This window comes from Mesoplodon densirostris, chromosome 16 (assembly GCF_025265405.1).
Source record: "Mesoplodon densirostris isolate mMesDen1 chromosome 16, mMesDen1 primary haplotype, whole genome shotgun sequence".
In the NCBI taxonomy this organism is placed as follows: Eukaryota; Metazoa; Chordata; class Mammalia; order Artiodactyla; family Ziphiidae; genus Mesoplodon; species Mesoplodon densirostris.
In genome coordinates this window covers 46,038,540-46,064,507 of record NC_082676.1, presented here as the reverse complement: position 1 = coordinate 46,064,507, position 25,968 = coordinate 46,038,540, and the positions used below count along the sequence as shown (strand labels likewise).

Here is a 25,968-nt window from a genome sequence, read left to right as displayed (position 1 = left end):
CCATAAAGACGGGCTTCCCTGGTGGCGCAGTCGTTGAGAGTCCGCCTGCCAATGCAGGGGACATGGGTTCGTGCCCTGGTCCAGGAAGATCCCACATGCTGCGGAGTGGCTGGGCCCGTGAGCCATGGCCGCTGAGCCTGCGTGTCCGGAGCCTGTGCTCTGCAACGGGAGAGGCCACAACAGTGAGAGGCCCGCGTACCGCAAAAAAAAAATAAAAAAGGAGTTAAGTACTGATACATGCTACAACATGGATAAACTTGAAAGCATTATGCTGAATGACGGATGTCAGACATAGGGATCATATATTGTATGATAGCATTTATATGAAATGTCCAGAATGAGTGAATCCATAGAGACAGAAAGTAGACTAGAGGTTTCCAGGGACTGGGGGAATGTGGGGAATGGGGAGTGACTGCTAAAGGGTTTCTTTTGGGGGTGATAAAAATATGCTAGGAAAAGATAGTGGTGATGGTTGCACCACCTTGTGACTATACTAAAAAACCACTGACTTGTACACTTTAAAGCGGTAATTTCATGTATGTGAATTATATCTCAATTTTTAAAAAAGTATAGAGAGGTCCCATGTGTCTTTGCCCAGCTTCCTCCAATGGTAACATCCTATGTGACCATAGTACATTATCAAAACTAGGAAAGTGACATTGGTATAATGTGCAGACCTTCATACACGTGTGTGTGTGTGTGTGTGTGTGTGTGTAAGTTCTTTTCAGTTTTGTCACATGTAGATTTGTGGAACCACCACCACATCAAGATGCAGAACAACTCCATCACCTCAAAGGAATTCCCTCATGCGACCCTTTATGGCCACCCCTCCCCACCCCTGTCCCTAACCCAGACAGCCACCAACCTATTCTCTATACTTTTTGTCATTTCAAGAATGCTATATACATGGAATCATACTATATGTAACCTTTTTGAGACTGACTTTTTCCTACTCAGTATAATGCCCTTGACACCTAACCAAATTGTTGTATCAAGAGTTTGTTCCTTTTTAAGGCGATAACTTATTAAATCGGGGCTACTTCTGAGGGCAGTCCAGCATCTCCCTGGGGGTGTGTGGATCTGTGTTAGGTTAAAGCTGGAGAAAGCACCTATGTTAGGAGTTAGAAAGTTACCTCCTGAGAGAGGCCTTCTTCTCTGACCATCTGTTCTAAAACAGTCCTTCCATTGGCCATTAATAATTCTCTCATATTTTCTTCATCGAATTTATTTCCCCACCCCCAGCCCCACTTGATTTTTTTTTTCTTGGCAATGTTACTTGTTTGCCTCCCCTCCTGGCACAGAGCTGGGATCTGCTGGGCCAGGCACCCCCCCCCCCGCACTCGGTATTTGTTGAGCAAGTGGGTAGCAGATGCCGTTGGCGCCTCCCGCAGGCCCTTGCCCTTCCCACTTTGGTCCCTGCTGGCTCCTCTTCTCACTGCCAGCACACACATTTCTCCAATGGAGGATCTGTTTTCTGGCCTCCAGGGCCCACTTTGCCTCCCCTGCAGCAGGCCCAGACTGGTGGGGAACTGAGCCCCCAGGAGCAGCCCTGAACCTACACTGATGGGAACCGGGGTGTGGGTACCCCAGCTCCCTTGTCCCGGAAGTGGAGTCACCCTGAGGTGTGTTCCACACTGGTTCCCAGGTTCCCTGGTGACGTGGAGCTCACAGGTGTGCCTAGCCTGGTAACACACTCTTTATGGAATGCCTCTCCCCCTCTCACTTCCCCACCCTCCAACTGGTGTTTCCTTCACTGTCTAAATCAACTCCTTACACTTGCCTTGCCTCAGGGTCTGTTCCTGGGGGAATCCAAACCAACACAGAATGAATGAATGAGTGAATGAATGAATGAATGAATGAATTAAAAACCTAGGTTTAAATCCTCACTCCATCACTTGGGCAAACCACACCTTTGCTGGACTCTGGTCTTCCTTCAGTGACATGGGTGTTACTGCAGTACTCACCTTCCAGGGCTTGGAGAGAACCCAGTGAGATAACGGCGGTGCCCAGGTGCCCTGATTCTTGTTCTGCCGTATTTTTTTTTTTCTTTTTTTTTTTGCGGTACATGGGCCTCTCACTGTTGCGGCCTCTCCCGTTGCGGAGCACAGGCTCCGGACGCACAGGCTCAGCGGCCATGGCTCACGGGCCCAGCCGCTCCGCGGCATGTGGGATCTTCCCGGACCGGGACACGAACCCGTGTCCCCTGCATCGGCAGGCGGACTCTCAACCACTGCGCCACCAGGGAAGCCCTGTTCTGCCATCTTGATTACCACCTGCAATGGGCAGGTGCAGCAGACGCTCTCCTGCTGGCCTGGCACCTGGAGGTTTGCCCAGTTGCTAATGAGGCCCAGAGTTACCCACAGGTTAATGTTCTCCGGCTTTGAACACCACGACTCCCACCTAGCCCTCCCGTTATCCCTCCCGCTGACGGAAACGTGATGGGAAATCAATTACAGTCCCCTCGCTTGTGTCTAAGGGTCAGTCTTCAGTCTCTGCCTTTGTCAAGCAGCCTCAGCGACCCATTTTAGGCTCCAGTGAAGAGAAGGAATGAGACTCCCCTGCTGGATTTGAGATGTGCTATCTCTGACCCCTCGCAGCTGCCCAGAGCACTAAAAGTTCTCGCAGAGCTTGAGAAACTTGCCAGAATAAGTCAGAACCCCTTGAACTCATCTCTCCCCCCTAACAAAGCAGCCTCCTCCCTCCTGAAAGGCACCATTGTCACTGGGACAAGCCACCTCTGTCCTCCGCGCAGCTGGAGCCTGAGCCTCACGTCTCCTGGGGGCCAACAGACCCCAGAGGCAGGCACGGTCCTGGGGATGGGAGCCCATGGAGACGCTCTCAAATACGGAGCGATGCTCCTTTTAGATAAAAGGAACAACTTCAGCCAGTGTCAGAGATACAGGTTGCTTATTGGCAGGTGGGACTTGTGACTGTTCAGCCCCTAAGCAGGGACCCTAAACTCATGCCTGCAGGGGCCGGGCAGAAGCATAACCAGGGAGGTGAGGTGGGTGTAGAACAGTAGGGAATGGTGAGGACTGGGGCACCGGAGAGCACCCACCCTGGCCACCAGAGCAGTGTACTCAGCTCCAGCCAACAGCTGTCAGGGACCCCGTGTTGCCGTGTCTCCTAAGTCTGTAGACAAGCCAGACACCTAGCTCTGAGGGGGAGGGGATATCTTCCATCTTTAAGTCTTGGCAACGAATTTGCCTTAAAAAAAAAAACCACTTCATGAGCTAGACAAAATAGCTCTGCCAGCCAGATCAGTTTAGTCTCTTTAAAGTTTCAATGAGAGGACAGATATTAGGAGGTACATTTCACTTATCTGTTCATTTCTTCATTCAACGATTGTTCAAAAAATTCAATTCAAAGTTTTTTTGTCATTTACCATGTGCCAAGGAACTGTGCTGAACGCTAAGGGTTCTGGAATGAATTAGAAGAGCTTGCAGCTGAGTGTGCATGTATGTGTATGTGTGCGTGCGTGCGTGCGCATGCGTGTGTTTGTGGGGGGGGTGACATAGACATGAAGACAGGTACTTGTGGGACACTGAGTAAATTATAACCTCAGGGCTTCCCTAGTAAAAAAAAAAAACCAAAAAAAATCATAACCTCAGGTGTTGCAAGGAGCCGTGGGCACCTGGAGAAGGGAGTGACTGTGTCAAGGGAAGGGGTGACAGTGGGGGAGACAGCACATCTGAGCTGAAGTTCCCAGGGGGAGAAGGGCAGGAGAGTACTGCACTCAGAGGCCCAGCCTGTGCAAAGGCGCAGAGGCCGAGCCAGCATGGACATATTTGGGAACAACTGTGCGTTTTGTCCAGACATAGAGCAGAAGAGGTACCCAAAGAGACGAGAGGGGGTGACCAGGGCTGAGAAAAGTCCCCCGATTTCACTTTTTCCCATCTGCGTCCCAAACACTCATTATATGAAATGTTGTTGGTGCAAATGAAAATGACAGCAAGGCTCCCCTGCTCCTCTGCCTCTTTGGCCTTGAGAATGGCCTTGGCAGCCTCGCTGGCAGGCGGAAACTGCACACAGGGGTCCCAAGGCTTGGAAACCCTGAAAGAGAACAGAATAAATCCTAAGGCTCAGTGCCATGGCCCCGTCCCAACAAACGCCTGAGCCGGTTTCTTTCTTTTCTATTTTGAAATTTTTAAAATTCTACAGGGTTTTACAAAAGAAAATCAAAGGCTCTGTTTGCCAGGTTAATCAAATAGCTCAAGTCATGGCTCTTTTCCCGTCCTTCTCCTCCAGTCTCTCTCCCCAGCAAAGCCGATTAGGTCGATTAAAATAAAGCCCGCTGCATTTTAAATTTGCTCTGGATGGCAGGGCCCCATGTGACAGCTTTGTGCCGGGGACGAGGGTCAGTAACCTGCTCCAAAATGCAGTCCAGATGGGGTGAGATCTAAGACCCCACCCAGGATGAAGTAGAGAAGGTGGGTGGCTTCCCACCCTCATCCTCCCCTGGTTTCCATAGTCACTGCCTGCTTACTTTGGGGTAAGGCAGAATTGTGCTAACAGTAACAACTTCCTTCTCTTGCTGGCGTTTCAGGGCAAGAAAGACCCTTCCTTGTGGACGTGCCCCTTCCACCCGCCGCTCCAGCTCTTTTTTGTTATCCGCAACACGAGACAGCTGCGTGACTTTGGTCTAACCAAGATCAAAGTTTGGAATTACTGCACGGCTGACGGCGTAAGTAACGGGCTCCGGTTCCTGGCTGGGCATTTGGCTGATGGAAGCATTTAGTGCTTTCCCATAGCCTGATTCCCCAAGTTGCAAAATGGGGACCAGGAGGCCCCGTTGCCCTTCCTCCTGCGTGTAGCAAGCGCCTGCTGGGGGATGTCACTTCGCGTCGTCAGAGCCTCCAGGAGCAGAGCCTCCGCTGAAGGTTTGGGAAGTAGAATCAGGTCACCTTTCGGGGGAACTGGAGAAATACGAACCGAGGCGCAGTTTTAACAGATAAGGAAACAGACACACAGAGAGGTTACGTAACGTGGCCCAAGGCACACAGCCAGTGAGCGTCAGAGTGAGAATTTGAATCCCTGCAGTCAGACTCCAGGCCCATTGGCTTAGCCAGCGCTTCTCAAACCGTATCCGCAACAACTTGCCTGGGATCTTGATAAAAAGCGGGTTCTAATCCAGCGGGTCTAGGGCGGGGCCCAAGATTCTGCACGTCTAACCAGCTCCCACATGTACCAGTGCCCCTGGTGTGTGCACCCCACTCTAAACAGCCAGGCTCTTAACCTCTGTGCTCTTCAGCCCCTCTGGTTTCAGAACCCCTCCCCTCCTTCCTACCCTCATACCACTACCCGGGCCCTCATCCTTGCTTTCTTCTCCGGGTTGTTTTTCACATATTCATATGCATTTATTCCTCCATTCAACCTTGATTATTGAGCACATCCTAGGTACCGTCAGGCTTCATGATCAATTGTGAGGACACTGATGTAAAGACACAGTCCATGCCTTGGAAGTGCTCCTTGTCTAAAAGCTGGCAGACAAGTAAATGTGGAAGTATGAGGCAGTGTGATGAAGGCCTTGATAAAGCTGAACCCAGAGAGCCAAGGGTTTCAAACAGAAGCCCCAGGGACTCAGCAGGGAACGCAGTGAACAAGGAGGGGCAGGACTCCCTCAGCCTGTCTTGGTTTCCCCTCTTATGACAGAAAAGGGAACAAAACTTGTTCTACTTTCCTTTCTAATCTGCTATAAGGGAAGCAATCGTACAAGCGAGATGATAAATGGGAACCAATCCTCGGCCTCAATGTTGTTAGAGAGACGCTAGGGCCTGGTGGGGAACGTGGCAGACTGGCAGGCACGTGGCCCAGGTAAAGGGCAGGGCGTTTTTCAGCTTTAACTAACGACTGATACGGAGCAACGCCAGCCAGTGCTGCTAGATCTTCTGAACGTTCCCTGAGAGCTGGGAATCTGGATTTTGAGATGAGCTATTCTGTTTGCAGATGTCAGTAGCTAATTTCACTTCTTTGGAAGCCACCATACAGTTCAAACCAAACTCATCTTTGGGCTGGAGCTAGCCTTTCCCAGTCTGCTGCCGCTGGAGCCTGGAGGAGGGAGCCTGCCTCAGGCTGGGAGAGGTCAGGGAAGGTACTTGAAAGAGCACATACCTGAGCTCTAGTGAAAAGAGAAGCACTGAGCTGGACAGAAAAGAGAAAGCCTCTCCAGGTGGAGGGAGCTTCGCGGGCAAAGGCGTGGAGGTGTGGAAGAGTACAGCCTCCTAATTGCTCTCCCTGACCCCAGGCCCAAGCCTCCGGTCTGTCTCCAGTAGCCACTGGGAGGTCTTATCACGACTCTACTGTTTCAAGCCCTCAAAGGCTCCCCTTGATCCAGAGAATCCAGGACAGAGGGCCCCTAATCCCTGTGCGTCAAGCCTGCTTCTCTCTCGGCACCCGCCCCTTGACCACGCCACCCTCCAGAGTGCCAGCTGCTCGTGGCTCTCCACCGCCCTCCCTGGTAGGCGCATCTTTAGTCCCTGGCCCCTCCCATCTCGCTCATCTCAAAATGTTTGCCTCTGCCTCGAATTCCTGGGAAACCCAGACTTCCCTTTCTCCAGGATGCTCGCCTGACCCCCTGACCCTTGTGCACTTCTGGACCTCATGAACTGGTTCTATCGCCCCTGTACCAGGATGGGCACTTGCCCCCCCATCACACTGTGGGCCTCTTGGGAGCAGGGCCTGAGTCATCTCCACCACTGCTCTGTTCCAAGTAGAAATACATGGTTGTCGAATGAATGAATGAGTTCATTCCCCCAGGAGCCCATAAGCAATTGTCTCATCCTTCTTGAGATCCAGATGAGAGACTGGGAGTAGGAGGGGTTAGGATGCTTGCCCAAGGTCATACCGCAGGTTAGAGGCCAGCTGGGGCTCAACCAGGAGACTCCATGCCTCCTCCCGCCTGGCCGTCCTCCCCTCCTGTACCTCTTCTGGCTGGTTCTCCGCCCACCCACTCACCCAGCCGTCTCTCCAGCTTCCAAATAACCATCTGCTGGGCTCTGGGGATCTGGAGGCTAACATGGCAGATGCGGTCCCAGCCGGCTCTGTTCACACACGATGCTGCCCCAGAGAAGTAACAAAAAGCATTCTCTGATTTCTGTGTTTTGATTTTTTTTTTCAAACAAATGCCTAAAGTTTAAATTTGAGAAAAAGTCCAAACTATTGGAACAAATGAGAAAGTTCCTGTGGGCGTGTCAGCCTCCCCTGCCCGGGGTGTGCGCAGGGGCTGTCCTCTAGGCCCCGGATGCAGCCCCGGCCCCATGTAGCTGCAGTGCGTTCCCAGCATCTAGGGCTGGGTCCTCTCCTTCTCCAGTTCGCCCGGCACTTCCTGGCAGGCGGTCACCAGCATCTTCTGGAATGGTTAATGAAACGGCGCTGGCTGCCCAAGCCCATGCCCTGTAGCTCGGCCCTGTCATCAACTATATTGCTCAGGCCAAGAAAGGCAGATTTTATGTGCTATATTACAAAGAAGATAAGCTTCGTCCCTTTTGGCTGAGGCCTGCCTTTCTTCTTTAACCTGCACTTGGCCTTCCCTGTGTACTGAGAATAGAAAAGGAGCAGGACATGAGGGCGTCATTGCTGTTGCGGGCGCTTTGGGGAGCAGCCGGCTACGGGGATTAGAGACTTGAGGTGTTTCTACACAGAGGAGTGTGTGGAGGACCGCAGTCCCTGACAGGGCCACCACTTATGTAACACACATCTATCTGTTGACAGAATTTTCCGGGGACAGAAAGCACAAACAAATGCAGCTGCAGGTTGGTTTCATTTAATATTCTTCCAGAGAATGCTATTACTGTGTGTTTTAGAGGAGATAAAATGAGAGTTTATTGGAAATATAGCTCAGCCCAGTAGACACGGCTTGTTAAGACAGTGTTTTGTGTCTGGGAATTCAAGGAAGCAAAGTTCAATGTGAGGCGCTGATCCAACCAAGGCTTGTTTAGAGCATAAGAAAAGAAGGTGCTAGAAGAAAAGGAGTCTCTTATTGGGAAATCTGCTGCCACGTTAGGTGATGCGGTAAGCATGAACCGGCCCGGAGGAGAGGACTTCCGGGCAGGGTAAGGACACGGAGGCTAGCATCCGTCCACGCAGGCACACAGGGCGGCCCGCAGATGTGGGTACTCATCACAGCTGCTGTTTACCCAATGCTGCATGCATCAGGCAGGCATGAAGCCCCCACTGAGTGCTCCGTAAACATTTGATGCCTGAACAAATAACTGAACAAATGAATCATCTCAATTAACCTCCCAACCGTCCTACAAGGTGGATGTTGTCGGGCCCCATGTTGTAGATAAAGAAGCTGGGGCTTAGGATAAAAAGATCCTATGGGACAGATAGCTGCGTCTCTTTTGCCAACTCTGCTTGGAAATGGCTGCCTGGAGTGCTGTCTTGAGAAGGATTTAGAGCTTTCCTTCTGGTTCATCCAGGAAAGGGTGTGTGATTGATCAGCGATGCCTGTCTTAGGCTCAGGAGGAGGACGCGATAATATGTTTGTCACATTGTGTGATGTTTCCCCAGATTAAATGACTGGCCCAGCTCATGAGGAGTAAGGGCCTGAGGTGGGAAGGAAACATGGGGGCTGTGGGTTTCCCTGCGGTTTTTCTCGACATTGCTTCCCCTGCAGAGCGACATCTGCTAGGAGAAAAGAATCAATGGTCTCCCTCCTCTAGGATGTAATAACCCATCCAAAAAGTGGACTTACAGCTGCTCGCCACGGTCCATCTGTTTTCATTTATAATAAGCACATTCATCATCTACGTGGCACCATTCCATCACCATTTTCACCTGCAGCATCACCATGCAGATGCCACCTCCAGCCTGGTCACAACAGCAAGTGAGGCAGGATCCAGTGATATATTTTATGCATGGAAATGGTGCTAAGTAGTTTTTGAATTAATTATTAATTAATTAATGTTAGATTTCCCCAGGGGTGTATTTCTTTTCTTTTTTTTTTAAACTTTTTATTTTATATTGGAGTATAGTTGATTAACAACGTTGTGATAGTTTCAGGTATACAGCAAAGTGATTCAGTTATACATTTACATATAACTATTCTTTTTCAAATTCTTTTCCCATTTAGGTTGTTATGTAATATTGAGCAGAGTTCCCTGTGCTATACAGCAGGTCCCTGTGGGTTATCCATTTTTAAAATAGCAGTGTGTACATGTCAATCCCAAACTCCAGTGGTATATCTCTGTGACTTGTCATGGTGATCCAGGCCAGGACTGCCCAATAGAACTTCTGATGATATTAACATGCTCTATCTGCCCTGTCTAGGGCAGTAGCCACTAGCCCCAGGTGGCCACTGAGAACTTGAATTGTGGCTCCTGTAACTGAGAGACCGCATTTTATAATTTATTTCATTTTATTATTAATATAATTGTCCACATGTGGCTGGTGACTACATATCGGACCATAAGGGTCTTGGTGCTCAGGGAACCACGTTGAACAAATAGACAAGGTCCTGTTCATGCAGCCCTGTCACTTCTCATGAGGAAGGGACAAAAAAAAAAAAAAAAAGGGCACAAGTGAATAGTGTCATTTCAAGTAATGCTAAGTGTTCTGAAGGCGATAAAATCAGGCAACGGGAGAGAGGCAGGAGGAGAAAGAGGTAGGGCTGCTCTGGACAGGTGATCAAAGGCCTTCCCCGACCTGGATGTGGAGAAGGAGCAGCCATGCTAACATCAGTGGGAAGAGAATTCCCAGCACGGGGCACAGCAAGAGGGAAGGCAGGAACAACCAGTTTAGGCAGAGACTGAGCTGGTGAACAGAGGAGAGGGTAAGGGGAGGTCCCAGGGGTAGGTGGGAACCAGGTCGTGTGGGCCTTACTGGTTTGCAGGCAGAATAAGGGGATGGTCAGAGCCAGCCCAGCTGAGGCAAACCCTGGCTCCTCCTCTTCCTAGCCATGTGACCTTGGGCATGTTACTCTATGCCTCTATGCCTCGGTTTCCTCATCTGGAAAATGGGGTGATTATTGTTCGGTTAATACGTATGAAGTGCTCAGAATGATTCCTGGCCTTTGTGAGCACTATACAAAGGTCAGCTCTTAGTATCATTATTGAAGGGTTTTGGGCAAAGGGTGATACAATCTGATTGAGGAATTTAAAAGATCACTCAGGCTGCTGTTTGGAGAAGGGATCAGAGGGAAGAGGGAGCCCCAAGAGGAGGCTCTTAGCATAGTCTAGCTTGGTGGCTTGGATGAGGGTCACAGTGCCTCTGGAGTGCACCATGGGTAGATTCAATTCATCCCAGGGCAATATTTGTATTTTCAGAAAGGCCTCTTTTTTTGGCAGGGGGGCGGGCAGGGGTGGACTTTCAAATGAATGCAAGTGAAGAGATTAGTTCAATAACGACCTACGTACCTTTCACCAGCTTCATTAATTATCTACATTCTGCCATTTTTGCTCCATCTCTTCCCCTAACATTTAAAAATAAATTGTAGCTATCATATCATTTCACTCATAAATTTTTTGTATGCATCTCTAACAGATAAGGAGTTTGTTTTTATATAATCCCAATGCCACTATCATACCTGACAATAATTAATTATTATGCTGTAATACCCAGTCCATATTCAAATATCCTTGATTGCCCCCAAATTATTTTTATTTTATTTTATTTTATTTTTGTGGTACGCAGGCCTCTCACTGTTGTGGCCTCTCCCGTTGCGGAGCACAGGCTCCGGACGCGCAGGCTCAGCGGCCATGGCTCACGGGCCCAGCCGCTCCGCGGCATGTGGGATCTTCCCGGACCGGGGCACGAACCCCTGTCCCCTGCATCGGCAGGCGGACTCTCAACCACTGCGCCACCAGGGAAGCCCTATTTTTTTTAATAGTTGATTTGTTTGGATCAGGATACAAACTGAGGCCAAACATGGCAATGGCTTTGAAGTCAAAGATGTGACCTTCATTTGGGCAGCTGAGTCAGTGTAGCCTGATGGCTCTGCCATATGGTGGGGTCTGTGCACCCTTGGGCCTGGAGATCATGATGGCATCTTAACAGGGCAGCTGGTGGGAAAGGCACTAACCCAGGCGCACAAGAGCCTTCCTTAGGTGTTGACCTCAGGCTTGGTCTAGGCCATTGCCTGTCACCAGAGGGTGCTCTCTTATAGGTGGGCTGCAGGATCTGAAATCTATGTGCAGAGTCCACGCTGGGGAAGATACAGGTGTGATCATCTTGAGAGTCCCAGGAGACTCAGGTTTGAAGCAGACCCCCAGCCAGCAGGGGAAGGAGAGGTGAGGAGAGAATTCTGCCTTGAGAGAGGGGACTCAACGAGGTATTCAGGCTCCAACCAGAAGGTTGGAATTCAGATCCATACTGTACCCCCACCAGGGATGAGAACACAGATGCAAAACCAGGGTAGAAGCTGAGGCCAATATCCTGTTCTGTACAGACCAGGGGACAGGCTGCATCTGGGACCAGACAGATGTCTAAGTAGGGAGAACTGCTCACCCATGTGCAGGGGCCAGCCTAGGACAGCAAGATAAATCCCAGACCCCCTAGGCGGTAGGGCTCCCCATTTCCTGCCTGCCTTGGCCAGGACTGATTTAGTAGCTGAATCTTTTGATTAAATTTCCCAGCGCTAATGTATCAGCCAGGATTCTCTTGGTAACAAAGGACAAGAAAACCCAATTAAATCCGGCTTAAGGACAAAAAAGTGTTCTTTGGCCCATGTTACAGGAGAGTAAGAGTTTTCTGGCTTCAGGCATGGCAGGATCCAGGAGTTCACAGGATGCCATCAGGAAGCTGCCTCCCTCCATCACATATCTCTGCTTTCCTCTGTGTTGGCATCATCCTCAGGTTCCAAGTGGTGGTCCCTGATGACATCGCTCTTGATTTCAGCACTCCTTGCAGAAAGAGACTCTCCTCAAGAAAGTCCCCGACTGAGGCCCCACTGGCCAGGCCTGGGTTGCAACCTGGGGTGAGGCCCACATTATCCACATGAAGTCAGGTCGAGGGAAGGGTGGATTCCTGATGAAAAATTGAGGTGCTGTCTCCAAAAGAAGGGAACATCACCAGGGAAAGTAGAAAACGATAGCCAAACTAGGTCCTTTTTCTTTTCCTCTAAGAATGCAGAAATCACATGCTGTTGAATTTATTCACTAAACCTTCCCCAAGGCTTAATTTCTGAACCAAGCTTCGCTCCTAGCCATGACATACTTTTCTTCGGCATATCCGCCCGGCCTTGCACCGACACCCCAACTTGGTATCCCCACCCCCAGGCCCCTCGGCCCCAGTCCCGGCTCCGCTTCCTCTTACTGTCTGCAGCAGCGCCCGACTCCCACCTATGAATCCTCCGCTCCCCGCTTTGCCCCTCACTGCCAGTCATCCCTAAGTCCTACCATTTCCACTGCCCAAACCTGTCTCCTTCCAAGTCCAGCTCCCCCTTCCCCTGCTGCCCGCTGCCCCCACCACCTCCCCGCTCCGCTCACTCATCTGCTCAGTCCCTGCGTCTCATCAGCAGAGCCGTTATCGATCGCCCCACACTCAGGCGTTTTGCTGGGGCCAGGAATCAGACACGCTGTCTGCCTCTGCGAGCTCTCACCCAGGCAGGAGGGCCCAGGGGGATAACGGCAAACCACAGTTCAGTGGGGCTGGGACAGTGGCGGGAGATGAGCCAAGGGCCTCGCCACTGCAGAATGCCTCAGGGGAGAGGCCACAGTCCCCGGCCAGCTCGTGCTGCCGGGGCATCCTGGGAAGAGGCTATGCCCCAACTGACCAAAGGCAGCTCACAGATTGCAGCTGGCTCACAGCGTGTTTTCAAAGTTCTTTAATTAATTGCCAACATTTAAAAATTGGAAGGGATTCCATGCAAAATAGGGATTTTTGACTTTTATTGAGAAACTAGACGATCTGGTGACACGAGGTCACATCCACTCCTGGAAGCTTTGGCGGAGCTGAGTCATGGCACCACAGTCCCCACCACTCCTACTTGTGTCCCCGACACACTGGCACAGCTGTCCTGACACCACACCACCTCTCCCATTTGCCATGCTTGCCCAGGCCCTGTGTGCATATGCACTGGTGACCTTCTCCATTCTCAGACCCCAAAACTGGCTCTCTGGCTCTTCCATCCTTACGCAACTTTCATCCCCTCTGGTCCCTAGGAAATTCCTCTCTTCTGTGCCTTTGCTCCTGCCCTTCCCAGCACCTGGAATACCTAGTCGGTCTCATTACAAACCCTGCCTTTGGAAACATCAAGGTTCTGCTTCACCCACCAGCCTCCTGCACACCCTTAGCCTGCCCCAGGCCCCTTCTGGTGGTCTCAGCCACCCCTTCCAGTCACCAAGTCATGTACTTCCCTAGGGTATCCCTCAGTTTCCTGAGCCTTTGGTATCCCAAACGGGTGCCCCCAGCCAAATCTATCCTGCAGGCATATTCCGTTTGGCACTCACGATGTTGTACAGCTTGTGAAACATTTGACAACATTGGAAAGTTGGCTTTTGATGAGCTGGCTATATTCCCTCTGTGGCGTCCACCGGCTGGAGTCCAGTGACCCCTGCAGCCTCTGGACTTGCAGGTGTGCGTTCCCCAGCTCACCAGCATCCCCGTGCCGCTCACGTCTGTGGTGCTGCAAGCATTTGAGTCTGTGACACCTAATTATTCATACTTTTGTGAACTCCTTAAGGAGAGGAGACTTGCTGTCATCTTTTGTGTCTCACACAGGCCAGGATCCTGAAAGGCCCCCATGTGGTATGTGTTGGGTTGAATAAAATTGCGAGAATTGCCTGCTGGGGCCTGAGCCCAGATCGAGGGGAATCTTTTTTTTTTTTTTAATTTATTTTTTATTGAAATATAGTCGATTTACAATATCATGTTAGTTTCTGGTGTACAGCACAGTGATTCAGTTATATATATGTATGCATATATATGTTATGTATATACATATATACACACACACACACATATATATATATATATATATATATATATATATTCCTTTTCAGATTCTTTTCCCTTATAGGTTATTGCAAAATACTGAGTAGAGTTCCCTGTGCTATACAGAAGGTCCTTGCTGGTTATCTGTTTTATATATAGTCGTGTGTATATGTCAGTCCCATCTTGAGGGGAATCTTGACCTAAGTCAGCAAGAGTAATGCTAGGCTCCACTCTGGAGTGGATGGGGTTCTCCTGTGCCTGCTGCCAGCCTCTTCCAGGAACAGGAAACTGCTGCACCAGGACTTAGGGGAGCAGGGAGTCTCCAGCCACGCTAGCCCTGAGCAGCCAGCCTCAGCAGGTACTTCCATCCAGGCAGTAGATTGGGTACAAGACAATGATGGCGGCTTGCATTTCTTGAGTGTGTATTATGTGCCAGTCAGCATTGAAAGCACTTTACACGTATGAGCTCGTTTATTCCGTACAGCAGTCCTATGAGATTGATACTGTGGTGATCAGCTCCATCCTACAGATGGGGAAGCTGAGGCCCAGAAAAGCAGAAGAACTTGCTGGTAGTCACATGACTACCAGGCAATCTGGTGCCCACCACCTGGTCCCGCCTTTCAATAGAGAGTAACTGTGGTCCCTGGCAAGCCGGGCCCTGCCTAGGGCAGCCATCACTCTGCCCTGGCCCCGTCCTGCCAGATGGCCTAAATCTTCAAGAGAGGCCAAAAAGGCACATTGTGATGTGAAAGCTCTCAGTTTTAAGATATTATCAGCTGGTTTTGAAATTTTTAACTGCTCTATGGGCCAAACCAGCCCAGATCCAGCTGTAGGTCCTCCGGTTAGTGGCCCCGTCTGTCAGGTCCCATCCCCGTCCTTTGTCCTCTGAGTCTGTGATACCGGGAGGTCAGAGTCGTTGGCCCCCAGCCTGGCATGTAATAGGTTAAATGTAGCTTGTTAAATGCCACATGTCCCCACCATCTTCTTCAAGTGGCTATATCACAAAGAAGGGTTTTCATTGCTCTTCCTCCCGAGGGACATATGAAAGGTCATTGAGATCTCCTCTCAATAAAGCATTCAAGTTCAGGTGCAAAGAGCAGGTTTAGTTCCCAGAGCTAGGCCTCAAGATAGATGGGGATAGGCCTGTCCCCCATCCTTGAAGGTCTCCATCCGCTGAAGACCGGTGAGCACATGGGGCCACGAGGTAGTAGGCGCAAGGGTCCAGTCGCAAGCCCAGCTGTGAGAGCCTAGAGGAGGACCCTCGACTCAACCCGAGGAGGCGGGGAGGGGCAGGTCGGGAGGGGCAGATCGGGAGAGCCAGGGGCTTCCCGGAGGGGTCTTCAGCTCCTGAGCCAGGTCCCGAAGCCTACATGGCAGCTCTCTGGGCAGCCGCAGCTCACTCCCCGAAGTCGCCCGTGCTTGATAAGCCTCCCAATCACCCACAGCCCCTCGGCCCCTCCTGTTGTGGACCCAGCACTTCCCGGCAAAGAGAGCAGTAAGGGACGGCAGCCCATGTTCTCCAGGTGTAGTGGAGCCAGCATGGGTGCCCAGCTGGTGACAGAACCCCTAGAGTGTGGGCCCCCTCAGGCTGTGCATGAATGAGGTCCAGCGACACACAGCTGGTTCGACTCCAATTGTCACCCACGCCGAGGAAGGGTTTGCTTTGATGGACCCTCCCTGGCATCCGGCACATAGGCTTGGCCAATGCTTTGCTCCAGATGATTTCCTTCAGGCTTTTTCGCCTGTGCTGAGGGCAGTTGTTGGTCTCTAGGGAAAGTGTTTTGTGAGCACAGGAGCCCTCGCCTCTGCTTGGGTTGTTGTCGTGATGGAGCCGGGCCGCCATCAATCTTTGCTGAGCAATTCATGTGCTCATTGGAAGAGACATGTCATTTGACCCCAGGACCAGGGAGGAAGGTGGCCTTATCGAGTCACTTCAATTACTTAGATCAAAATAATATTAATGTTGTTGTGTTTAAAATGCATTACAGTCTCAACGTGACTGGTCCTCGTCAACTGGAAAAAAGGATAAAGTCCTTCTTTGGACTAGAGAAGGTGCTCGCATTGACCACATGGCAGCCACAGAGTTTCAAAGTGTCCTTTTGAAAATCCACTGCAAAAGGGGTTTGAGACGGCATCAGCAAAAGGCATAGCAATAACTCCCGTTAAACGAGGAAGAAAATAGGAGCACTAGGGAAGCAAGTACCCCCCCACACACACACATGGTTCTCAGGGTACGGTCGTCAGCAGCGTGGAGTTTCACCTCGATTTCATGGAAGCTGAGGCAAAGGAGGAAACAGCCAGGACTAGAGCCCTCTTGCTGGAAGGAGGAAGCAGGTTGGTTGTTTAGGAGTGAAAGGATTTTCCCTTGGATCTATTCCCAAAGGCACCCCTCATGCAGAGCTTTACAGAGGGATGCCAAGTAGTACAGACCTGCAAAATCTCGACCCCGTCTTCTCCACGGAGCAGACATGTGTCTCACATAGCTTTGGACCACACTCTTGAGGTGTGATGGCAGTTGCATCAATATGTACGTAAATACATAGGAAAAGTCTGGAAGGACACAAGCATACGTACATATGCTCCCCACTGGTGCCCACAATGACTGCCTCTAGGGAGTGAGGAGAGAGCTAGGATGGGAGTACGAGATAGTTGGTCCATGGGGACTAATTAAGAAATAGAAGTGGGGACTCAGGATTCCACCCAGAGCAGGTGGCCAGGCTAGCACGGCCAAGACTCCAGGTCTGGCTTGACCCAAAGGGAGGTGGCAATAGGACTTCAGGGTGTCAGCCAGAGTGGCTCCCTGTGCACCAGCTGTGTGACCTCAGAGAATGCTGAGGCTCAGTTTCTTCATCTGTCAGATGGGCCCTAATGCCCAAGACCTTGGGGAGTTGTTCCAAGGACAGCATGGGCCAATGCATGCAGCATTTTTTTTTTTTTTTAGCACATAGAATCCCCAGAGAAGTGACTCCCTACCGTTTCCCACCGGGGATCCCACCCTGATAATGCTTGGACCAAATCCACCCACAGATACGGCTTGTTTGGTCTGCAGGGTGTTGGAAACTTGGCAGGTTTAAACACCATCAGGTAGGGGGCATGAACCTCTCAGCTCCCCATGACCCCCGCCACTCCCTGTGGTTTCCACCCTAACCCTCTTCTCTCTCCTACCTGCCTGATCCTAGGGGCATGAGAGGTCACACCCCTGCCCCAGCCTGCTCCCCTCTCTGTCCCCACTCAGCCAGGCTTCTTGGAGAGAGCTGAGGTCAGACGGGGCTCTAGACCGTTCACGGACGGTCAAGGAGCCCATTGTGGAAACCAGGCATCTCCTTACGGAAGCCAGGATGCCCATGTGATGACTATGCGGACTGAAAGGTCTCCTCCCCACCCCACCGCCTCTTTCAGTGAGAGCGTGTCTGTCTCACCAGATGTTTCCATGGCGGTAATTTTGCAGGACTAGTCATTGAAAGCTGCCCAGGCTGTCCTTCTCAAACAGCTATTTCCTGATTAATTCACAGCACACACTTGCGCTGCGCTTCCGCTAAACAGAGAACACATCCGTATAAACATGTAAAAGAGGGCTTTGAGAACTGACAGGCGGCAAATAGTAGCCTGCCATCCTGCAATTGGACGATTGAAGCTGGGTTCCTGTGGTGTAACACGGGCTTGACGTTTCTCATCCTAAATTGCTACGGAAACCTTCGTAGCAATAACTTAGTGAACTAGGAAGTTAGTTGGAGCTTCATTGCCTGGCTTTCAGGAGGGCTAAGGCAGGGGGAAATAAGTATAGATGGACACCTCTGGGATCTCAGATCTTGTATCCCAAGAGCAGATCAGAAGCCAAAGCAAGATGGAAAATGGTCTGGGGTTGAAACCAACAGGCTACCATTTTTCTGATCAGGTTTCTTCTCTGAAGATTGTTAGAGAACAGTGTTCCCCGGGGAGAAAAATACCTGTGTTTATTCACTTATAATTCCAAAGGGATTACTGAGCAGCAGCTATGTGCCAGGCACTTGTGGCGCCCTTGGACGAGATTAGTAGGGTCTCTGCTGTCTTGGAGCTTAACTTTGAGTGGGGGAGACAATAAATAAGTTAGAAAGCTGATAAATAAGACCATTTCAGAGACCAGAAGGAAAGAAAACAGGGCCATGGGCTAGAGAGGTGACTGGATGGGGTGGGGGCTGCTCTAGGGAGAGCAGCCACATCTCTCTGAAGACAAGGAGGTGCCAGCCTTGCAGGTTTCCGGAGCAGAACATTCCAGGCAGGTGCCCAGGTCCCAAGGTGGGCAGGAGCTCCCTGGGGTCACAGAGCAGCAAGCAGAGCGGTGTGTTGGAAGCAGAAGGAGAGGGGAGAGAGAGGTCGTCACAGGACCAGATCACGCAGGCCACATTGACCACTGAAGGGAGCTGGAATTTATTCTCCGCGTAGTAGGAAACCATTGGGTGTTTTTTGTTTTTTTGGTTTTTTGGGGTTTTTTTTGTGGTACGCGGACCTTTCACTGTTGTGGCCTCTCCTGTTGCGCGCAGGCTCAGTGGCCATGGCTCACGGGCCCAGCCGCTCTGCGGTACGTGGGATCTTCCCGGACAGGGGCACGAACCCGTGTCCCCTGCATCGGCAGGCGGACTCTCAACCACTGCGCCACCAGGGAAGCCCCATTGGGTGGTTTTAAGCAGGGGCCTGCCGTGATCTGATTTAAGTTGTTTTGGTTTGGTTTGGTTTTTTCTGGCAGCACCGTGCGGCTTGTGGGATCCCAGTTCCCTGAGCAGGGATTGAACCCGGGTCCCCTGCTGTGGAAGCGCAGAATCCTAACCACTGGATCGCCACGGAATTCCCTGATTTAAGTTGTTTTTTAAGAAAGACTGGCTGCTGGAAACGAAGTGTGTGTGCCGGGGTGGGGTGGGGGTGGGTGGGTGACGGTGCAGAGTGGAAACGCAGAGAGCACTTAGGAGGATACGGTTGTTGTCTCCAGGAGAGATGACTGTGGCCCGGGCTAGGAGGCGGCCGCCATTCAGGGAGAAGAGGTCAGATTCCAGAGGGGTTTTGGAGGTAGAGCTGCAGGGCTTCTGATGGATTGGATGTGTGAGTGAGACAGCAAGAAGACTCAAGGACTCCTAGGTTTGGGGCAGCTGGCTGAACGGCGGAACCACTTTTGAGATGAAAGAAGACAAGGTTTGGGAAGAGTGGGTTGATCATTCTGTTTGGGGCCTGTTAAGGTTGAGACGCCTGTTAGATATCCAAGAAGAGAGGTCACGTGGTCACTGTGGGCTGGATGGAGAGGTCAGGACTGGAGATTAAAATAGTCAGGAATCCAGTGTTCATTGGCATTATTCACAATAGCCAAGACATGGAAGCAACCTAAATGTCCACTGACAAATGAATGGATAAAGAAGATGTGGTACATATACACAATGGAATACTACTCAGCCATAAAAAAGGACAAAAATAATTCCATTTGCAGCAACATGGATGGACCTAGAGATTATCATACTAAGTGAAGTAAATCACACAAAGACAAATATCATATATCACTTATATGTGGAATCTAAAAACTGATACAAATGAACTTATTCACAAAATAGAAACAGACTCACAGACATAGAAAACAAACTTATGGTTACCGAAGGGGAAAGGGGGTGGGGAAGGATAAATTAGGAGTTGGAAATTAGCAGATACAAACTACTATATATAAAATAGATGAACAACAAAGACCTACTATATAGCACAAAGAACTATATTCAATATCTTGCAGTAAAACATAATGGAAGGGACTTCCCTGGTGACACAGGGGTTAAGAATCCACCTGCCAATGCAGGGGACACGGGTTCGATCCCTGGTCCAGGAAGATCCCACATGCCACGGAGCAGCTAAGCCCGTGCGCCACAACTACTGAGCCTGCGCTCTAGAGACCGTGAGCCACAACTACTCAACCCACGTGCCACAACTACTGAAGCCTGCGCGCCTAGAGCCCGTGCTCCGCAACAAAGAGAAGCCACCGCAATGAGAGGCCCGCGCACCACAACGAAGAGTAACCCCCGCTCGCCACAGCTAGAGAAAGCCCACGCACAGCAACAAAGACCCAATGCAGCCAAAAGTATAAATAAATAAATAAAATTTATTTAAAAAAAAACCATAATGGAAAAGAGTATGGAAAAGAATATGTATACACACACACATATATAAAACGGAATCACTTTGCTGTACATCTGAAACTGAAACAACATAGTAAATCACCTATACTTCAATAATAAAGTAAAATTAAATAGTCAGGAGTCACCAGTGAGAGAATGATAGGGCCCTGGGCCTGAGTGGGACCCCCTGGTGAGAGGGTGCAGGAAAATCGGGAGGCCGGGGACCAGCCCAACTGGTCAAGGCCCAGCTGAAGAGGAGCAACAGCGGGGAGCCTGGGCTGCGGTGAGAGCAGGGGGCAGGAGGACAGTCTACCTGAGAACGGAGAACTTCCTGGTGGGTCTGATCCCCTGCTGGACCCTAAAGCTGATTGTCCAAACCAGGGCACCCTTTGGAGTGAAAAGAAGGCTCTATGAGTGATAGACCAGGGCAACGGGAATAAGTCAGAATCGTCCAGGCAAACAGGGAAGTTCTGTGACCCAGTTTCTGGCACCCTTGGCAGGGTGGGTTCGTGTAGAGGAGGAGGCAAAGGCCAGTGGGCAGGAGGCGCAGCTATGACTGTGACTCTTAGAGTTTGCTGTAAAGGTGGACAAACAGATTGTGGGGCACCCCAGCAATAAGAAGGAATAAAACTACTCATTGACACAACATGGATGAATCTCAGAGTTATTATGCCGAGTGAAAGAAGCCAGGCCCCAAAGAGTTCATAGTGTGTGATGCCTTTTATAGAAAAATTCTAGAAAATGCAGAGTAATCCTTGGTGACAGAAGGCTGATGGGTGGTTGGCTTGGGGTGGGGGAAGAAGATAGGGTGGCAGGGATTACATAGGGGTATGAGGAAACCTTGTGTGTGATGGGTGTGTTCATTACCTTGATCATGGGTGTATATGTGTTAAAACTTATCAAGCAGTATGTTTTTTTTTTTACTGAAGTATAGTTGATTTACAATGTTGTGTTAGTTTCAGGTGTATAGCACAGTGATTCAGTTATATATAGTTATATATATGTGTGTGTGTGTGTGTGTGTGTGTGTGTGTGTGTGTGTGTATATCCTTTGCAGACTCTTTTCACTGAGAAGGTTATCACAAAATATTGAATATAGTTCCCTGTGCTATAAGTAGATCCTTGTTGGTTATCTATTTTATACTTAGGAGTGTGTATCTGCTAATCCCAAACTCCTAATTTATCCCTCCCTTTCCCCTTTGGTAACCATAAATTTATTTTCTATGAATGTGGGTCTATTTCTGTTTTGTAAATAAGTTCATTTGTATCTTTTTTTTAGATTCCACATATAAGCAATGTCACATGATATTTGTCTTTCTCTGTCTTACTTGACTTAGTATGATCATCTCTAGGTCCATGCATGTTGCTGCAAATGGCATTATTTCATGCTTTTTTTATGGCTGAGTAATATCCATTGTGTATATATATATATATATACACACCACATCTTCTTTATCCATTAAGTTGTATGCTTTAAACATGTACAGTTTACTGTATGAGGTATGTATTATATTCCTCGAGAAAGCTGTTTATTAAAAATGTTTTTGTGTAAAGAGGCATGGCCAAATAAGGCAGTAGCAGGAGGAGGTGTTATTTGATTTTTTTTTTCTTTTCTTTTTTTTTTTTTTTGGCTGCGTTGGGTCTTCTTTGCTGTGCGTGGGCTTTCTCTAGTTGCAGCAAGTGGAGGCTTCTCTTCATTGTGGTGCGAGGGCTTCTCATTGCAGTGGCTTCTCTTGCTGCGGAGCATGGGCTCTAGGCGCACAGGCTTCAGTAGTTGTGGCATGAGGGCTCAGTAGTTGTGGTGCACGGGCTTAGTTGCTCCACGGCATGTGGGATCTTCCCAGACCAGGGCTCGAACCCGTGTCCCCTGCATTGGCAGGCGGATTCTTAACCACTGCGCCACCAGGGAAGCCCCCTAATTTTAAGTATGACCCAAGAAGCCTTGAATACCTGCCTGATACGGGGCACATGTGCTGGGAAAGGAGGAGACAGAAGGCTAGCAGGGACCCTTTTGTGAAGGTTACTGTATGTCATGCTGAGGGGTTTGGAATTCATCTCATGGGTCTGGTGTTCTCCACACAAGTGCAGCGCTCACACCGCATCCTCTGGGCTCCCCTCCACTTGTGGCCACAGCTGCGCTGGGACAGTCCCAGGCGTGCTGACTGGGCACCACTTCCAGTGCTTCCAGGCTCTAAGCCTTTCTGCTTGGGTCCTTTTGCCAAAGCCCCTAGAGGGCTTAGCCTGTGGTCATGGCGGGGAGTCAGTGTCCCCAGGGGCATCCATCAACAGCAGGGAAGGGAGTCAGTGGATAAACACCCAGCCTCCCGCCTTTGGAGGGACACTTCTGAGATGCATTCTGCCGGTCCCTCACAGTGTCCCAGCTGGATGGAGCCCCAGTTCCCCACAGCAGTGACCAGCCCCAAAACCTTTTTGGGTTTTCACCTGCCCTACCTGACTCTCCCTCTTAGGAGCACCTGCTGATAAGCTACCTGCACTCAAATCCTTGTCTCAGGCTCTGCTCTCAGGGCCCCCAAAATATGGCACCCATGGAACCTAGGGCATCTGCATTTTATGTGCCTGCCAAGCTTTTCTGACACAGGAGGCCCAGGAACCATACTTTAAAGAACCCTGCTATAGGCAGTGAAAAAAACATGAAGAATTTCACAAAGGGATGTGACTGGGCCAGATCTGCTTTTGTAGAAAACTAACACGGGTGACAATGTGAAGCTGAGGTTGGAGGAGCAAGAGACAGGAAGCAGGGAGACCAATTAGCAGGCTATTACATGTGTCCCAGCAGGAGGTAATGATGATGAAGATGGCCATGGAGGCCGCCGCTTTGTGAAAATCCTTTGATTTATAACATATGTAACCCTTTGTGCCAAAATGAAAAGGAGTCTGATTTCACAGCCCCAGTGCTGTGGTCTCAGAAAGCTCCCGTGTCCAGCGTCCCACATTTGTCTTTTTCATCTGCTCCCTTCAAATTCTGATACATCAGTCCTATGCCACGCATCTTCATTTTGTGAAATTTTGTGTTTTCAGGATCTTGACATTGGGGCCAAAAACGTGAAGCTTTATGTCAACAAAAAACTCATCTTTGATGGCAACTTAGACAAAGGAGGTGACGAGGCCCCACAGAGCATCCTGGTGGGCCTGCAAAATGAGAGAATGGAAAACAGCGTTGCTGCCCACTCAGAAGAAAGCAAAGGTGCCCGCAAGAGGAACAGCACCGATGGGGACGAGGAGCTCGGTGCCAGTTACTCGCAGCCAGCTGGAGCAGCAGAGGATGTGAAGGTTTCTTCACAAGGAAATTTATTTGGTGGAAGGATGAATCCTCCTGACTGCATGGAAGACAATTTGTCCAAGTTAGAGGAAGAGTGCAGCTTTTTAGCCGCACCATCCTCGCCAGGTGGCATGCCCAGTGTCCCTCCCCACTCCTCCCCTGAGGAATGCCCTCCTCCTCTTGACCAGGAGCTCTCGCTGATCCAACAGCTGGAAAACCTTATGGGCAGAAAAGTCTCTGAGCCTCCAGGGAAAACCCCATCCTGGTTACAACCTTCTCCCACAGGGAAAGGCAGGAAGCAGGGAGGCCCGAAGTCAAAACCCCTCTGGCTGAGTCCGGAGAAGCCGCTGGACTGGAGAGGCAGGCTTCCATCAGCAGATATCATCCGTGAGGGGCCTGGAGAGACGGAGGCTGGAGATAAAGGCCCCAGGCGTGAGCAAGGGCGGGCAAGCAGCTGGAATGTCATTGCCAGCGAGAGAGCTCAGAGAGCGACCCCCAGAGTCTGCGGTGATGACTTCGACATCTTTAACCAACCCTCCCACAGGGAGCACCCTGCTAGTGGGAGGAGGGGCCTGAGGAAGGATGCCCTCAACAACAGTCATGGTGATGGCCAGCCAGACAGCAGAGGTAAGCTTGGGAAACAGTCTGACTCGGGGCCATCTTACCTGAGCCCAGGGCCACTGATTGGCATGAAGCCATTTTGCTCCCTGGACCTCAGTTTCCTCATCTGCAAAGCAAGTGGGTTCTTCTCAACTAAGGGTCACAAATTCCCTGTCTCAGGGGCCACAGGGGTGGTAGCAATGAGTGAAAAGGGCAAGGCACACTTTGCATGTTAAACTCATAGATATATTTGTCATTACCTCCAAGATATGTTCCTTTGTCCATTTTTCTTGCAAAACATGGCTTTTCCAATCTAGACTGTTATCCCACCTCTGATAGAGACGTTGGTCTCTAAGAACTTCACTTCTTCTTAACCATACCATTAGAAAAATAATACAAGTGTGATGAAAAATAGCAATCAATTCTTGCCTGGGGGTTGGAAGGACTATAGGGAATGGTGAGGACTATGGTATTCAGGAATACAAGACCAGTATGCCAGATCTCCCTTTTCCTTTTATCAAGAGAAATCAAAATTGTAGAATATTCTTGTTTTTTAACATTGGCAACTGATGGAGATTATTTTTAAATCACTGTGTGGGTCAAAAAATATATATATACATCTGCTAGCAGGATTCACCTGCTTTTTGAACTTTGCAGTAGATTATCTCTAAGAGATCTGAAAGGAGGTGCCAACGGCTGGGTTTCTGAGTATTTGCCCTCAGATTTGGTTACTGGGATGGAGTGTAGCATAGCAACAAGGAGCCAAACCATTTGAATTCAAGCTCTGCTACTTATAGGTCTGGGACCTCTAGACTGGGTCCTACAGAGCTGGGCATTTCCACTTTCGGAGCCTCAGCATCTTCATCTGTGAAATGGGAATGAACCCCCATGCCCCACAGTGTTGTGAAAAATGAATGAGTTGATAGCTTCAAATGAGTTGATAGCCAGAGCCTGGCATGTGGAAAGTGCTCCAGAAGTGGTGGCCATGATTTCAACACTAGCTTCTACATCCTTTCTTGCCCACAGAGCTCCTGGACCTACCAAGGCAAGGCTCACCTCTAGATCCTCTGAGTTTATCCCCACCCCCTACCACACAGGAGCAGAAGCCCTGGAGTCAAACTGACTGGGCATGTATCCTGGTTCCCCACTGCCAACCCACACCGTGGGCAAGTTCTGAAATCCCCCTGAGCCTCAGTTTCCTCGTTTATAAGGACACCAGTAATATCCAACTCACGAGGGGCTGGGAGGATCAAATGAGATCCTACATGTGCAGCATTTGGCACTGTGCCTGGGACATAGAGCACCCAACAGATGTTAGCTGCTGCTATTTATTATTATTATTATTGTTATCATCATCATTGTCATCGTCATTCCCATTCGGTGACTCTGCCTCTTGGTGTATCTGTATGTGAAGCCAATGTATATATATTTTTAGTGAATTACATTAGTATCTGCACTATTACTGTCTACTGGACAGACCCCAAAGGCCTGCATTTAGCCAGAGTTTACACATAGAAATGTGAAGAGTTTGTGGCTTCTTTCAGACCCTTAATGTTACTTAGGGCAGAGCAAGTCCCTCAGACTCTTGAGTGCCTTTCCATGGTGAGCAGCTGGCTCCCTTCTCCCAGGCAGAGCTTCCCCTCTGGCTCCCCAGCCTTACAGATTCTGCTGCCCACCCCCACCAAGACTTAACCCTGAGACTAGGTATCAGGGAGAAGAGAAGAGTAGGAGAACAGAACCGAGAAGCTCTTTGGGGGCAGGGACTGCATCTTATTTGTGTTGGGGTCCCCAGGACCCAGGTGCCTGACTCATGGTGGGTCTTCTGCAGTGTGGGAGAAATGATGGAAAGAAGGAACTGCAATGGCTAGATGCATGGCATGTTTGCAGTAAGCCAGGCTGTCATTTGGGCACGTTACTCAAACGGGTTCATTTAATCCTCATACCAGTCCCATTTTACAGATAAAGAAAATGTGAGGTAAGAAAGCAGGGTGAGATGGGAGGTTCAAGATGGTGGCATAGGAAGATCCTGAACTCAGCTCCTCACATGGACACAACAAAAGTACAGCTACATGTAGACTAATTCCCGCTGAAAAGG

At 49.9% G+C, this 25,968-nt stretch overlaps 1 protein-coding gene across 3 annotated transcripts in view; it reads left to right on the top strand.

The window, feature by feature from the left end:
• KATNIP (katanin interacting protein) overlaps window positions 1-25,968 on the top strand; it is a 201,059-nt gene that overhangs the window by 131,356 nt on the left and 43,735 nt on the right. For all 3 annotated transcript variants that reach the window (XM_060077977.1, XM_060077978.1, XM_060077979.1), the window contains 2 exons: window positions 4,547-4,684; window positions 23,033-23,900. In XM_060077977.1, the coding sequence (XP_059933960.1) occupies window positions 4,547-4,684; window positions 23,033-23,900 (1,006 nt within the window). The remainder of the gene's footprint in view (window positions 1-4,546; window positions 4,685-23,032; window positions 23,901-25,968) is intronic.